Source organism: Melozone crissalis, unplaced genomic scaffold, assembly GCF_028551555.1.
Source record: "Melozone crissalis strain CALT ecotype California unplaced genomic scaffold, PUWL_Pcris_2 ptg000014l_1, whole genome shotgun sequence".
Lineage (NCBI taxonomy): Eukaryota > Metazoa > Chordata > Aves > Passeriformes > Passerellidae > Melozone > Melozone crissalis.
This window is the reverse complement of record NW_026535792.1, coordinates 10,092,316-10,106,548: the sequence shown is the minus strand read 5'-3', so window position 1 is coordinate 10,106,548 and position 14,233 is coordinate 10,092,316. Positions and strand designations below refer to the sequence as shown.

Sequence of the window (14,233 nt, the reverse complement as noted above, 5' to 3'; positions counted from 1 at the left end):
GAATTTACAACTGGACTTGCCCTGCTAAATGGCTGTTAATGCAAGAATGCTTTGTTTCTTGTTAGCTACAGTTGTGTTAAAAAAAAAAGGCTAAAAATGCTGCAAATTAATGCGGGGTTTGATTTCTGATCGTGCCTGTCTGATCATTGGAGTGGACTCTGTTACCCTATGATGCACAAGCCCAGGGTCCAGGTGAGAGCACACGTCAGCTCAGCCCAACATTAATGCTGGCATTCTGCAGCAATGGGAGAGAGATAACTCACAGCTGAAAATTACGAAACCTGAGTATGAAAAACCAAAGGTTTTAAATAACTTTGAATGTTTGGATTGAGTTTATATATAATTACTGCTCTTGTATGGTCATGGTATTTCAGAAAGAGATGAGAGATTTTTCTAGGATCTCTTTTTTTTTTTTTTTTTTTAATATAAGGGACACAAATAATTTACGCCAAATCCAATCTCTTATTCTTCCGTTACAAATGCCGTTTACTCTAGCACAGAGGTTGTTGCAAAAGCTGTATAATGACATATATAGCAGAAATTATTGTATGAAGCTTTTCATTTGTGGAACTGATTCTCCTAGTTTGCAGATTGCACACAGGGACAAAGAAGACAAGGTTCCTCCCCTGGGCACTTCCTAATTTAAACGGGAAAGTGAGTTGACTGAAGTGGAAGAAAAGCATCCTCGTTTTCCCTCCCAAGCGGAATTTCCTCCAGTTTGGCTCAGGCCTGTTAGAAGATGCCTCCGACGCGGAGCTAATGGCGGCAGTGCCATGTGCGAGCAGGGCTGGCAAGAAAAGCGTGAACTAATGTGAGCTGAGACTGCTCGCTGCCCTGCGGCTCTGACAGGAGCAAGGCCGGGTCCCCTCAGGGGGCAGAGCCCACGGGATGGAGCCGGGCCGAAGTGTGCGGTCCTGCGGGCTCCGTGCCCTCGGGAACACGCACGGCAGCCCCACGCGAGCGAAGCCGCGGGGCCCCTCTGCGAGCCGCGCCTCCCCAGCCAGCCGGGTTTCTCTCTCGGAAGCTCCATTTTTAACATCTCCGCCTTCACCTCACCGGCAGCACAGGGCGGCACGGCCGCCTGCCCGCCCGCAGCCGCTGACGCCTTCTCCGGGTCTCTCGGGACCCCGCTCGGGGCTCACCGGTGCTGCGGAGCGGCCGAGCGCCCCCCCACACACCCCCGGCCGGTCCGGCCCGCCCCGAGGGGACCCGGGCGGGCAGCACCGCCCCGCCAGCCCCCTCCTCCTGCCGGGGGCGGTGCGCGCTGACGCGGCAGCGCCGCGGCTCCTCCGCCGGCCGAGTCGCACAATTATGAGAAAGAGGCGCCGGGCCGAGACCGCCGCCAGCCCTGAGTCCCGGTGCGGAGCCGAACCAGCGCCGTCCTCCGCGTCCCGCGCCTCCCTTCGTCCCCGGAGCGTCGTCCTCGCCCGGCCGCTCCCCACCCAGCCCTCCGCTGCCGCCGAGCCCAGCCCCGATAGATGGAGACAGGCCCCGCCACCGCCGACGCCGAACCACGAGCAGGAGCTGCCCGGCGGGAGGAGAACCAGAGTCGGCGCCGAGACCCAGCCCGGCCCTGAGGAGAATGGTGAGAGCCGCGGGCTGCGGGGGTGCCGGGGCGGCGGAGCCGGGCGCGCCCGGCGGGGAGGGGGCAGGGACGGGGCCGCCGGATCAGACCTGTCCCAGCCGGCTGCTGCGGGTCCCGGCCGCCTCCCGCCGCCGCCGCGCTGCCCGGGCCGGAGGGGACGCTCGGGCTCCGCGCTGCCGGCCCCCGCTGCTCTCCCGCCCGCGGGCCCGGAGCTGCCGGCCGGGAATGCCCCGCGCCGCCGGGCGAGGCTCCCGCCGCCGCCCTCATCGCCGTGCCCGGGGCAGCCGCCGCTCCCGCCGCCGCTCCCGCGCACCCTCCGCGCCCCGAGCGGAGGCACCGCAGCGCTTAGAAACGAGAGCTCCCCGTTAGTGCTGCCTCTGTTCGCCGTGGTGGTCTGGTCTGAAACCGGAATTCGCACGGTGTATTCTCTGGGCTGCAGCAGTCCTTCCCTTCTCATCCTTACACCTATTTCATTTTTGCAGTTACAACGTGTTATGCATAAGGGAACATATATATACTTAGAGATGTATGAGTGCCTGCAAAGAAAACAATTTAAAATCCAGCTCTATATTCTGGCTGTTAAACGGTTGTTCATCCCTAGAAGTTTGTTCCGTAATATTTAAAAAATTTAGGGTGGTTTATCGCATCAAGTACTTTCAAGTAATTTTGAAAATATAAGCGACAAGTCTAAATATATGGATTTCTACAGTCTGCTTGAACTTCTAGTAAGATGCTTTGTTTCATTTTAAATATAGGTGTTTTATTTCACGGCGTTTTCTTAAAAACCATGGGGATTCGTGCCTACGAATCTTTCATTTCTGAGTATATCTGTGAACTGTGTGGAAATGTGGGTTGTGTTCTTCTAGAATCTGCAAATCCAGCACTCTTCTAGGAAGAAGCTGCAAATGCAACCTTCCATTCTGACTTGGAAGAGTGCTTGGCATCTGCCACTTGCGTGGTACTTGCTCTTCTCACCTGAAGTGGTTTGGTGTTGGGTTTAATTTTGAGGAGTGGAGGATTTGGGTTCTTTTATTTCATTTTTTTAAATTTATCTCTGGTAGATGTTTTTTTTTGGTGCTGACATAGCCTAGAAATGTACAGATTGATTTAAACCATCATGGTTCTGTAAATTTGAGGCTCAGCAGCCTTTCTGGCAATGTAGTGTGTTTGCAGGGTTTAATATTTGCTGTGTGTTTACCAAATGTTTTGAAACCTCTGTTAAACAGGTGCTTTGGTTGAGATGAATATAGGACATTTTATGCAAGCTCATTTTGCTAAAAATTTCCCTGCTGCTCCATGACTATTTAGCAACTTTGAATAATTGCTGGACGGTGTCCAACATTAAATCAGGAATTATTCTAAGGAATGAGTCGTTCAATGTGGCAATTCCGGCTGTTCAGTCTTAAAAAAAATGTGTCTGTGTGGGTGAGATAAATGTCTGCTAGATCATCCTTCATACCTTCTGGTAGGAGGCCATTCTTGACTTTGCTATTTCAAGGCAAGAGGGGGGAACCTTTGTGCATGTGGAGCTCTTTAGGCTGAGTTTGGACTGTTTGTACCTTGGTTTCCTGATGTTGTACTTTGATACTTTTTTGCTTGCTTGAGCTCAGCAGTGGAAGGGTAATGTTCACTTGTCATACAAAGGCACCTTGAAACATCACCTTGCATTTGACAGTTATCTCACACTATCTGTATCAGATCATCTATCTCCCCACGTGGATTGTCTTGGAGAGAGTTGCTCCATTGTGTTTTGAACTTTCATTTATTTTCTTGTCCCTTGAGGCTCTGCCTAACTAGTCTTGCTGCATTACCATTTTCTCTTACCACACCAGCCCAGCTTTCTCTGCTCTGCTGGTGATAGACTGCAGCATCTAAAGTCCTCTCTTTTTCTCATCCTTATCTTTGCCACTTGCTGTGCTTCCTTTTCCTGGAAACTTTGGACCAACACCCAAATTTTTCATGCCTCTCTTTCATGGCCCATTCATGAGGTGCATTTCTGTTAACCATTCAATCCTTGTGGACAGTCATGACAGATGAACTTTTTCTAAATAGAAAACGATTGTTTTGAACTTCAGTAACTGACTCTGGCACAATAGAGTTTGGTTCTACTGTTTTGCTCTTTGACACTAGAAATGTTGCAAATAAATCTCTAAGAGGACTTGTCAAAAATTGTGTGTGAAGAGAGATGCTTGATAGAATTTTGCAGTCTTGAAAGGCTTCACAATGGATTTCTATATTGTAAGGCTTTGAAATACTAAGACAGTATGAAATCATCCTTCTCATGCCAAAATATTTAACCTGAAAAATGTCTTTGTCTTTTTTTTTTTTTTTTTAGCTGATATTTATTTCTTTTGGAATTTCAAGTTTCTTTCAGCAACGTCTAAGTTGGCTGTGATATTTACATGCCCCGTTTATTTCATGAAACTGTGATATTTTACATGCCCTGTTTATTTCATGAAACGGTGATATTTACATGCCCTGTTTATTTCATGAAACGGTGATATTTACATGCCCTGTTTATTTCATGAAACTGTGATATTTTACATGCCCTGTTTATTTCCTGAAACAAGCAACATTAGTTCTGTTTCCTTTCCTCACTTTTTTAAGGGCAGACTGATAGTAAAATCAGTGTGTGTGTTTTTCAGAATTGAGATTTTGGTTTTGGGGTGAGGTTCATTGTGTCTGTGAGTAATTCTGTCTTGGTGCATTTTACCTTCAGTGGTTGAAATTTCAGCAGCTGACTTTTCATCAGATAAATTACTGATTAATCTCATTCTCTGTGTGTATTTGGATAAGATACTTGCATAATTATTAAAGCTATGTCACTTTTTACCTCTGATACTGACAAATGGCTGTGGCCCCTGGCCAGTGAGTCTGTGCTTCATTGGTTCTACAAAAAATACTCCACTTGACCTGTGGTAAACTTGAACTTTTGTTGCACACTTTCTTTGTATTCTCTGGCCTGAAGCCCTCTTTCCTCTATTGTAATCTCTGCAGTCTTGTTATTGTCTTTTTTTAAAATTTAATCCCTTTGCTTTCCTCACATAATGAGAACATAGAGGTGGTGGTGTCATGTATTGTGATACAGCCAGTACTGAAAGTGGTCTGTCTAATCTTTGCGTTCTGTTATTTTTATTATGGGAAGCTTGGCTTTTCTTATGCTTAAATTGTAGGTGTTTTTGTGTTTTAAGTAACAGAAAACGAATCTAACAAAAGAACAGAAAAAGTAAACTCCCAAAACCTTAGTGTTGGCCAGCTTTGCTCCCCGTCCTGGCTCAGCACAGGATTAGCTGGGCATCCCTGCTGCTGTGCAGGGGGGCAGGGAGGATGGGCAGGAGGGCAGGGAGGATGTGCAGGTGGTTATTTGAGTTTTTGGTAGCAGCCAGTCATTAAGCAGCTGAGCAGCTGCACCTTTACTGGGTGGGACCACAGCCCTGAGCAGCAGTGGGGCGCCAGGAGCAGTCTCCATCACAGCTGTTCCACTGATGGAAGGAATGCTGGCTTTCTTGAGGAGTGGTGAGTTTCTTTCAGCCTTTACACCTATATTTTGCTTAGCATGTAGAGTGTGAGCCACTTTCTTTAACTGAGCCACTTCCTTTAACTGCCAGGTGTGCTGGACCCACAGAACAACCTGAGTTTGATTTTTTTCCCCAGCTATTATAATTTTTTGCATAGAAGAAGGGACCGCACAGGTAGTCTAATTGCTGCTAGGTGAGCAGAGGACAGTTTTTACTCCTGTGTTCTTTCCAAGAAGGAAAGACCAGTGAACTCCTGATGGGATAATGAAATATAAAAATACAAGAGAGAAACTGTATACGACTTCTTTTTCCTTCCCAAAATTGGGTGAAAAGTGTCCTGAACATATGGGGAATACAGGGAGTAAAATAACTGTATTGGTAATAGTGGTGCTGGTAGTTCTGAAAACTGCTTTATGAAAGGGCAGAATATTTAGCTGTGGCAGGTGGTTTGACAGCTTATGGTATAAGGATGTTGCAGGATTAGTCTGTAAGATAGATGTGGTTAATTGCCAAGGAGAAGTTTAAGTATGGTACCAAACCAACAGCACATTCAAGCTTGGTTTATAAGTTGTGCAGTTTTTGCCCCTTAATTAAGCCAAAGTTCAAATTCTACTGAAATTGTAGGCTTGGATTGAATCTCAATTATGGGGATTTCTGTGTTTCTTAAGAAAAATCCTAAGAGTTGCATCACAGTTAGTTTATTTAATCTTTATGTTATTAAGAGCAGTATAAGTTTTTTTTCCTGAAGATTTGTACAAACTCATTCTAGCTTGAGCATTTTGTTGTCACGATTTCTGCAGTGTTTGAACCCTGTGTGTATTGCAAATGTGCAATTGCTGAGTTAATGTATGTCAAGCCATCTTTGTTTCATTTGTTCTCAGCTCAAAGAGGATGGAGTAAGATTTGTGTGATGGTATATCTGTTGATTTTCTATAGCTGGAAAATCAGAATTGTAGAGGCTGATTCAGTAATCAAGTTAGTACTCTGCTGCATGTAGTTGGACAACTGATGTTTTTAGGTCATCTAACTTCAGAAACAGCTATGGTAAACCCTCTGTGAAGCTTTAATGGGACTTCATCTTCAGCCTGTCTGTGGAGAGCCCTGATTTACATCAAATACAGTCCAACACCAAGTGCTTATTTTGTTTAAATGCAAATCATGTGTTTTGCAAGGAGCATGCACCAGGCCAATACCCAGGTTCAATGAGTGTAGTTGTGTGTTAATAGTTTTTGAAAACTATGCACCTGTATGTGAGTCTTACCAATGTCTACACTTACTGGTAGGAATTTACTAGCAATTTACCAGCTCCTCTTTGATTTGGTGAGTATTGCACCTCTTTTTCAAGATCTGTAACAGCCTGGTCTAGTTTTTTTTCTTTGTCATGACTCCCAGTGCTATTGGATTCTGCCTTTAATTGTTTACTGCTAAACTGAGGAGATGTAAAAAAAAAAAAAAAATAAAAGAAATTGTAGTTTTGAGAATTGGCATATAGCGATTAAGTTCTGGTTTGCTGATTTTAATTTTTTTGTTTGATTTTTTTACTGACAACCTTTTGGGTGATTAATGAAGTATTTTTTGCTGTTTTACACTAAATCATTCTTGCTTGAGAATATTGTCTCAGTTACAACTGTAAATGAGTTTAATCTAGGTGTTCAGCCTTTCACCATAACTCTGTAATCCTCAAAGCCTGGGAAAGTGTCTGTTACAGCTCAGTCAGTAGTAGCACAATGGTTTTTGTAATTGAATCCCAGCTTTTGTGCCCTGTTTTGTTCCCACTTACCTCTACTCATTTTCTTTACCTTATCTACTTGATTCTTGTCACCTCTGCTCAGAACTTTCACTTTGTAGTCCTTGTCCCCTGGCTTATGCTGAGTTGAATTTTGCAGGCTATCCCTGGCTGATGATTCTTACCCAAATGTCTGCTATTTTTTTTTCTCTAATGCTGCAGTTTTTGGAGCATTAGATGTGAGATGTGGACTTGAAAAATTTGGCTGTAAAAGTTTAAGTTTAATAGACAAATCTACATTTATGCCTTCTGCAAATGGATTTCCAGATGCTTTTTAAGGAAAACTTAATTACACAAGCACTTGTGCTTAAAAATTTCTAGAGTTGGGCTGTCCTAGAGCTAGTGTTATTTAGCAGCCCAGTCCTTCCCACTCTTACTCATTTTATTGGCAATATATTTTCTGACTGACCTGGAGTGCTCGAGATGTGTTGCAGGGTAATTACCTCAGGGTAAGGGTTGCTGTTCAAGCCCTTTGCTAGCTGTCCCCATACGTGCCAAAGCTCTTCTTAAAGGTGTGTTGTAATCCAGTCAAAACTCCTATAAAACCTGGCTGTGTCCCTTTCACCTGTCCCTTTGTGCTTCCTTGTGCTCAGTCACTGGGGATCTGAATTGAATAAACTTCCCATCACCTCCTTTCCTTTTTTTTTTTTTTGGTGGATTATTTTGTCGGTCATTTCCCTGAACCAGCTTCCATGTGACTGCACAAATGCTGGTGCTGGTATTAGATAGGTTGGGATCATGTGCAGAGGCTTAGGAAAATGGGCTTGTGGCACCCCAGGCTTGACAGGAGCTGTGAGGCTGGATTGAAGCTTGCTCCCAGGTGCCTGGGATTTGGTTTGTGCTATTGCATTAGGGAGTGTTCAGTTCCTCTGTGCATCACCCACGGCACATGGGTGTTTTCTGGGTTTCCGCCTTGTGCACAGGCATGGATGGAGCTGTACCAACACAAGTCAGGTTCCATGGCCTCTTCAAAGTACAAACCAAATTGCTTTGTAGCCTTAATTGTACTGTGAGCACTTGGTGGCTATTCATGAGTACTCCTGTATCTAAATTATCTAAATCATTGTTCACAGAGGATGTTTTTCTTGACCTGCTTTTCTGAATGTGTGCTAGCAGATTCAGGATCACTTGTTTTTACCAGATGTGCTGTGCTCCATTCTGTCTCTGGACTGAGCTGCACCAAGATGACTTTGATCCCTCCCATCAGGTTTTTTCTGTTGGGAAATGATTTACTGCTGGTAACTTGTCTCGTGTAACAGAATATTGCTGGATTTTTTTCCAGTGTTCTTAGCATGCAGCATATTTGATTTTTGTGCTGTTCCCATTCTTGTTTGACTTTCTCAGGAGGCTGAACCTGTTTCTTTTGAGTTAGGAGAAACCAAAGCTGCATTCTACTAATGTATGTGCCAGGGCTCAGCACAACAGCCATGTGGACAGGTTCAAAGGCAGTCATGGTGCTGTAAACATTATTAAAATTGCACGTAGAGTGGCTTTGTGTTGTGAGTGTAATGCAGTATTCTAGATTGTGGCTAGATCCACTCTGAAAAAACTGTTTCCTTTCAAAGCCTGTCCCTGGTGCTGCTGCAGGTCATGCAAGTCTTTAGGCATAACTTCAGTCACCTGGCTAGGTGAAATTATGCATGTGCTTAAGTGACACATGATTAGAGACTAAAAATACCAGTTGTGTAATTACAGAACTGTTAATCAACTTTCTCTTCAATTATAAAAATCAGTTAATCTACACGAGTAGGTGCAGTTAATGATGTTTTAAATGTCAAACTCTTACCAGTTTCTCCTGTGTTCCCTGGCTGCATTATTGTCTGTAGTTTGCAGAATCCTGTTAAACAGAAAGTTTTAACTTCAGCTGTAGTTTATGAAGGAGATTAGAAGAGTGTATATGGCTGAAGGTGATCTTTTGGATGAAGAGTTTGAGAGATTTATCTTGAAGGAACTCCTGCTTGTGGTAGTAACCTTGCACTAGGGAAAGAGCAATGAATGACTGATACCTTAGCTGACAAATGTCCCAGAGAGCTGTCCAGGAGCGTGGCAGTGTCTGGTGAGGAATGGCTCTGGCTGCAGAGCTGGAAGAGGCTCAGTCCCCCTGATTTCACAGGCTCCTCTTTGCTGACCCTGTTACTGCTGCAGGTGTTCCTGGTTTGCTGCCCTGGGGACAGCCCTGTGAGCCCTCACCTGGCCTCAGCCAGGGCCACTAAGCACAGATGTGGAGGTTGGGATGGACTTTTACCTCTTAAACTGGCATCAACTGGCTTTGCAGCCAGAGGCACTGAAAAAACAGAAATAGCCACTTGAATAACCTTTGCCCTTCTCCTTTGTGCAACTTCAGAAATGCTCTTGATGAGGATTTATGCCCATGCCTCATTAAGCAATTGGTCTGTCTTAGTCTTGGTTTCTTTTATAAAGGTCTTGTGCAGAAAAATGATTGTTGAATTTTCAGCTGTAGAAAACCCATGGTTTCTGTGCATGCAGTTTTCAGTGTAAATTTTACTGCTCCATGTGCAACTCCGTGACTCTTCACCATTAAATTCCCTGTAATTGTTTCAAATGCTTTAGTGAAACAAAGTGGCCTTTTATGTTGCTGATGTAGGGAAAGAGGGCAGAAACCTCTCATCACTCTTGTCCTGGTTTGGGCTGCCAGCTTGAGTTACAGGTGAGCCTTCTGCGGGGCTGAGGGCTGCTAACAAACCAGTCATTGTGTGCATGTGTCCTCTGCCTTGCCCCGTGTTCCCTGGCCCTCCAGAGGAATATTTGGTACTGTAACATCACAGCTCTCTGCTGGACAGCACAATGCAGTCAGCTTCAGGCCACTGTGCTTTCTTCCTGGTGGAGAAAATGTGCAAGAACAAAGCTTTTCTGCCTTCAGATGAGTCCTGTTCTAGGCTGTAGGAGGAGGTTTTCTGGTCACAGGCAATCTGCCGCATCCAGGTAGACTGTGCAGAGAGGGGAGGATTATTCACAAGAGCTAATTAGGCACTGAGTCCCCAGGCTGGCTCAGTGGAGACCAGGGGGTTTCAGAGCAGCTCTTTTCTCTCTGCAAGGAGGATGTAGAAAAATTAGCACAACTGAGATAAAGCTAGTCATTTTGACTGTCCTCTTGAGTGTCATTACTGGGGTTTTGGGGGTTTTCTGACAAATATAAAGATCTTGCATGTAGGACAAGAAAAATCTTTAGTAATTAATGTATTAGAAGTTGGATGTTAATTATACCATGAATTAGAACAAATCTTCAATGCCAGATGAGAATGGTGTTCTTAAACACAGGGTATCTGCCCCTCCAAAATGTGACCTTAGGCAATATGTTCTTGCTTCATTGGCACCTCTCTGAGAAATAAAAAATACAGTCTTAATTTCCTTTCCTTGCTGAATGTCAGGATGTGTGTGCATTAAAAAAAATGAATCTTTTTGTGTGATAGATCTGTAGTCTCTCCCTGTGTGCCTAGAGCCTGTGTGCTTTTGGGGATTATTTTGATGTACTTTGGCAATATGCTTAGATCAGCTCAGCTCCTCTGCCAACCCAGTGTCTTTCTGCTACCAAAGGGGATGTCCTACTTCCCTTCTCCCCACCCTGATCATGGCTATGTGATTCTGTCTTGTGCTTTAGTTTTCTGTCCAATTTACATCTGAATCTGTTCATTCTGACATTAAAGCTACCTGTTTTTTTCCCCTGAGGGTAGTTTGCTGCTTTGGGGAGCCCAATCAATTTCCCAGAGGCAGAATGCACAACTGCAGGTGGGGGAGAAGTAGCAGGAGAATGGGTGGGAGGGCAGAGCAGGAATTTCCTCAGCTTGTCTTCTCTGACTGCACCCTCACTTTATCATTTGAAGAACTGCATCTATGAAAGCCAATATTTCTCCTGTGTTTCTTGGCTTCGCCAGGACCTCCACCTCCCTGCTGCTGTCTTTTGTTTCTCTAGAATGATTGTCTTCACTCTTCTCCCAGCAGGCCAGGGAGGAGCCTGTCCCAGGTATTAGTCCAGAACAGCTTGGACAGGCCTTTGTGCCACATACCACACAGCATTGGTGAGTTTTACTGGCTTTTAGTATGCTGGAAGAAATTGCCATAAATAGAAAACATTTTCCATGTGAAGTCGTGTTGTGGTCTGTCAATATTATTTAATTAGTTGTTTCCACTATGCTGGAAAAAAAGAGACAGAAAATCAAAAAAACCCAACAAACCAAACAAAAAAAAAGAAGGTACTTTATTTCTAAAAATAATATATTTAGTTTCTGAGTAATTATTTAGACTTGTGGTATTTAACATAGAAGAGCCTCTGAAAGCATCAAAAGCTCAAACAACTCTCAAAAACAGGGTGGAATTTTTTAAAAGTGCCTAAATACACATTGTATATTATTTCAAACAGTAATTAGCTGCTTTCACATTTCTTTAACAAACCCGGTTAAGTTTCTTCTTTGCACTTTTCTAGTGTAGAAAACAGAAACCACTTGAATAGTTTCAGTGGGGAGCTTTATCTGCTGACAAGTGTTTAGGTTCATGGGTGTCTCTCTCATGCTGTCAGGGTTCTTGTGCCCCGAGGTGGGGCTGCAGTCAGCACTGGGCAGCTGCAGGCTGAGGGAGGGGAGCTGCTGCTTTGTCTTGACAGGAGTGCAAGTGTAACTGAATCCAGCAGCTCTTTGTTATGAGCTGCATTTAAAAATGCTTAAGTCTTTGTAATTCAGCAGTAGGTGAGCTATAGCAAATTCTTGTTTTGGCTTGCTTTGATGCCGGCTCATCCTACTTTCTCCAGTTTATTCTAATTGTTCAAGAACTCTGATCACTTCAGAGCTGACCAAAACGTTTGCTTCCTCTCCTGTGCCTAACAAATACTGGCACATTGGTGTGCACGTGTGCACGGGCAAGGAGAATCCAAACTTCCAGACCTGTTTCAGCTGGGTCTTTGGTTGTGTGTTTGCAGATGGGTCTCTTTCCTAGTTTCAGTAGTTTTGATTATAACAATAAAGTTGTTTTCCTAGATACTGTGTCTACACATAGGTTCTGTGAAATTTCATAATCCTTAGCAGTGTTCTGCTTCCATCTCCTATATCATGTGCCCACTAGTATGTTCTGTTGCTCTTCCTTCTCACTCATGCTGTTCAGAGAAATATTATTGATCTGCCATAATTAATGTGGGCATAGGCTTCCTTTTATTTCTTTAATAGATGTTCAAAGAGTTGTCTGAGGCCAGCTATGTCAAAAATTCCTTAGTGATAACAAGTTTCCATTTCTCTAGTGAGTTAATAATAGCCTACTTAAGTCAGGAGGCACCAGAATCTTTGCTGTGATGATAGAGAAGTGTCTTTCTTTGTACGACATGAAAAATCAGTCAGATCTGTAAATTGAACAGCTAAGAAAGTGGTAGAGCAGGACAAACAGCATCCACCCTTCCAGTCTTCTTTTGTAGTTGTAATGTGCTTCAGCACATACTGAATTAATCAGATGTTCATGCACTTCATGAACTGGAAAGGGAGGACTTTGCTTAAATCTGCGGCTCAGATATGGCTGGAGTACATCCTTTGCACGAGGTGAGGGGTTTGCAGCCTCTAAAGCTGTCTAGGAACAGCGGCTGCCAGAGCCGAGGTTTCTCAGCAGGGAACAGAGCAGAAGCAAATTGAGGGCAGGATTAATTATTTGTCTGGTCACAGGAGCCCTTTCCCACTGCTCTGTTTCCCGAGGTGGCCACCACTGCCGCCTTTCTTGCACCTGTGACTTGTATTCCCTGTGTGAGTGGGGAAGGCACTGGAGGAGGACAGCAACTGCATCCAGACTGTGTGAGTGGCTTCACTGCTGAAACCATGCCCCAAGCCTCATTCCTTGCAAAAATAAATCCAGAGTTTATAGGATTGTCTGTTCCTACACCCTCTGTGGCACGTGCAAGGTAAGCCCAGCACTTGCCAGAAATGTGAGGTTTGAGCCAAACGAGAGCTTTGATGTAGATCTGGGGTTCAGCAGGCAGCACAGAGTGTCCATCTGTCCCTGCAGAAAGGACCAGGGACAGGCACCAGCCCTCAAACCCACAGAGATGTTTTGAGTGACTTAAAAAGACTTGGCACCGTTCTGTGTGTGTGGTGAGTAGGAATGCTGACTCTGCCTTCCTGCTGCTCCTATTTGAGAGAGTGTGTAGGCTTGCAATCTGCATCTGGTAGGGTCAGAATGATCACAGACTGCAGCAAAATCTCTGGTGCTGCGAGAGGTGAGGAGCATGCAGACTGTCATTTGTATCACTGGATGAGGAAGGGAAAGGAGGCTGGATGTTTGAAAATGCAAGAGATCTGAGGTTGGTTTATATGGGTCATTCAGCATTATTAAAAGTGGATTTTAAGTGAGGATCCCTATCAGAAAGAAGCAGGGACTGTATGACAGGCTTGCAGACATTCCTATGTACTTTGCCATGATTTTTTTGTTTGGTTTTTATTTTGTTTTGAACAAAGTGAATATTAGAGTGAAAATGTTGGCTGAAAAGCTGTAGCTATATTTCTTGTAGTTACAACCACACACTCTATCCTTTTCTTTCATCCATGGAGTTAAGTTTTAGGGAGTAAAGAATTATTTTCATCTCCTTTGTAAATTCACTAGTTTGTTGCTTCTAGGTCATAAATTCAGTATATGCTTTGAAATATTTTATGGAATGCGTCAAAATGTGATTGGTCTGTGAACTCAGAGGAAGTAATTTATAGATTCTTTAGCAGGAGTGAAATTTTTTAGCTTGGTATTTTATTAGCTGGGGAGACTGTGAATGTAAACTATTTAGAAATCAATTTACTTCAGCTCACAGCAATGAAACTGGTTTACCTTCTGTTGTATCTTCTTTTTCCTACCAAAATTCCAAATTCTGTCAATGAAAGTTGTTGGAAAATAAAAATGAAAATGCATTTCTCTCCTTGCTTCCCCTCGGCTTTTCCGAAGGCATGTTCAGGAACAGTTTGCCATCTGCTGTGCTGACACAGTCTCAGGGAGTCTCTGGTTTTGGCAAGTTTAATTACTGTAGCTGGTATAGTTGGACACTTAACCCTGAAGGTGTTTATTGTTACATCAGCTGAGAAAAAGCCAGTGTGAAATTACACCAGTGGGTGATTGTCTTCTGAAATCAACTGCTGGTTCATCCCATAGTGACCTGAGCCATCTCATACTGTAGAATAAGTGGTGAAATATTTTCTAGGTGCATATTAATATTTATTTTATGCCTTGTGTGGATGGTGTATGCATTTTCAAATTTAATACTTTCTGAAAAAGAGGAGTGATTTTATGGCTGGTCTAACTGCAGAACAGCACAGACCTTAAACTATTAAGTAAATAAATTTATTATTTATTTTAAAATATGCATTTACTCTG

At 43.9% G+C, this 14,233-nt stretch overlaps 1 protein-coding gene across 1 annotated transcript in view; it reads left to right on the top strand.

The window, feature by feature from the left end:
- Positions 1–1,501: 1,501 nt before the first annotated feature.
- TRPM7 (transient receptor potential cation channel subfamily M member 7) overlaps positions 1,502–14,233 on the top strand; it is a 51,632-nt gene continuing 38,900 nt past the window's right edge. The window contains exon 1 of the mRNA XM_054272492.1: positions 1,502–1,585. Coding sequence (XP_054128467.1) covers positions 1,583–1,585 — 3 coding nt within the window. The 5' untranslated portion in view covers positions 1,502–1,582. The remainder of the gene's footprint in view (positions 1,586–14,233) is intronic.